The sequence below is a fragment of the Cyprinodon variegatus genome, unplaced genomic scaffold, assembly GCF_000732505.1.
Source record: "Cyprinodon variegatus isolate N-32 unplaced genomic scaffold, C_variegatus-1.0 Scaffold3499, whole genome shotgun sequence".
Classification (NCBI taxonomy): domain Eukaryota; kingdom Metazoa; phylum Chordata; class Actinopteri; order Cyprinodontiformes; family Cyprinodontidae; genus Cyprinodon; species Cyprinodon variegatus.
The window spans coordinates 4,915-6,767 of NW_015153952.1; the positions used below are offsets into that span (position 1 = coordinate 4,915).

At 51.2% G+C, this 1,853-nt stretch overlaps 1 protein-coding gene across 1 annotated transcript; it reads right to left on the reverse strand.

The window, feature by feature from the left end:
* Positions 1 to 392: 392 nt before the first annotated feature.
* On the reverse strand, positions 393 to 1,379 carry LOC107081227 (ATP-binding cassette sub-family A member 5-like; the record flags this gene model as incomplete). The annotated part of the gene is made up of 4 exons (XM_015369429.1): positions 393 to 549; positions 651 to 839; positions 915 to 1,056; positions 1,129 to 1,379. Coding segments are annotated over 4 exons (738 nt in total), but the record flags the coding sequence as incomplete, so codon positions are not given.
* Between the last annotated feature and the right edge of the window lie 474 nt (positions 1,380 to 1,853).

Sequence of the window (1,853 nt, forward strand, 5' to 3'; positions counted from 1 at the left end):
GTACGCCTTTGCCTTTCAGATTCTGGATGGTTCTGGATTCCTGACGTTGTGGACCAGTCTGGATGAACCCTTCCTCTTCCTCTTTCTCTTCCTCTAACATTACTGAGCACTAAAAGCTCCACAGAGGCGTGGAGGAGTCGGCCTGAAGCTCACATGTGAAAATGTAGATGATGTCATCAGACTGACCAACCATCAGCCAGGCCGATTCAGCCAATGGTCATAATATATCGCCTCTGATCTCCTTTAGTGCAGAAGAACCAGACTAATGGAGCAACATGGATTCCATGCAGAGTGACGGACGCACTAACAGGATCTACTTCAACACGTCATCCGCTGAATTACAGCCTGATGCAGGATGGTTTCTGGAGAAAGCATAATTTTTTTGTATTGTCTTCACTCACCGGGTAGAACCTGGTCCAGGTAGATGGCCAGCAGAAGGTAAAGAACGCAGTCCAGAGCTAGCATGAGCAGAGGGACGTAGAGCGGATGGGGCCCGTTGGTCAAGGAGGAGAACACAGCGCCATCTCCCTGCGCTTCCAGGTAAACCACCTGGAAAAACACCATTCACATCCTTTACAGGGAATCTGACTGTTGGATCCGGCAGCAATGGAAGATGGGAGGATGTGGGGCGGGGGGTGTGTGCGGCCAACCTGAGCGATCCCCATGGAGAAGGCACTGGGAGACAGCAGGCAGAGCAGCCAGACCAGCAGCTGTGGGAAGTCTGGCAGCAGCACGGTGAACAGCGACATGCAGCCAAACACCACCGTCAGCATGGAGCCCACCGTGCTCGCAAACTTTGGCTTCTTGAACAACGGCGTCAGCATGAAGGAGAAAAAGATCTGAGAGGGACAAACAGAAGCTTAGAGGACAAGACGCTTCAAAAGTCTCTAAAGTCTGCTTCCAGGAGGACTCACTGAAGATATGCCATAGAGGACGATGAGGAAAAAGATCACCAAGAAGTCACTTTTAGGGAAGAGTGAACTGTATGTGGCGATGACGGCCATCAGGACGGACATGGCGGTCACCAAAGCAGCATACAGAAGGCCCCATGATAACCTGCGGGAAGCACAGGAAGCCTCACATCCTGTTCAAACGCCTCACGGAACAAGAGGAAGGGGCGGAGCTTACCAGAAGGCCGTGTCGTACAGCCCCATCATGGTCATGGTGTCCTTCAGGTGATGCTCCTTCTCAGCCGCCACGTTCACAATGAGGAAGGTGACAAAAGGAGTGAAGGCCAGCACCAGGTAGATGGAGATGAGGACGTGGGGAAACTTCTCGACCTCCACGGAGCCTGGCTGGCCCATCATCACCGCCTTCAGGTTCAGCTCATCCCACACCGTCCGTTTGGTCTGCCTCTGCAGACGGGGCACAGAGAACAGCTTAATCACACCAGTTACCGACGTCTAAATCCCCGTTTCATTAGGGCGCATGATGTGCTTCATCCGCTACACCTCAGCGTGACGGAGGACCAGCTTTACATCTGGAACATCTAAAGTTATTCCTGCAGGTTTGGCTTCGTCCATATTCATAAAAACTACAGTCAGCACTTTAACCTGTTGGTATAAAAACATGCTGTGATCCAGAGCAGGAAGCTTCCTATGAAGCTTTAAATCTGAAGCACAGGCAGCATCACAGAGGTTGATCTAAGGAGCCTCATTTAACGTCAAACATTCAGTTCCTAAAGGATCAGCGTTATGCTTTACTCTGCTGCCATCGCTCCTTTAAAGCCTTAAAGCCAGAATCCTGCGCCGTGATGCACAATCATTCCTGTTTGGCTGTGACTCCATCCTGGAGAGAAATATCAGCTGTGCTGCTGCCATCAACACCTTTGTTTCTAGATGTTGGAGCTTGGC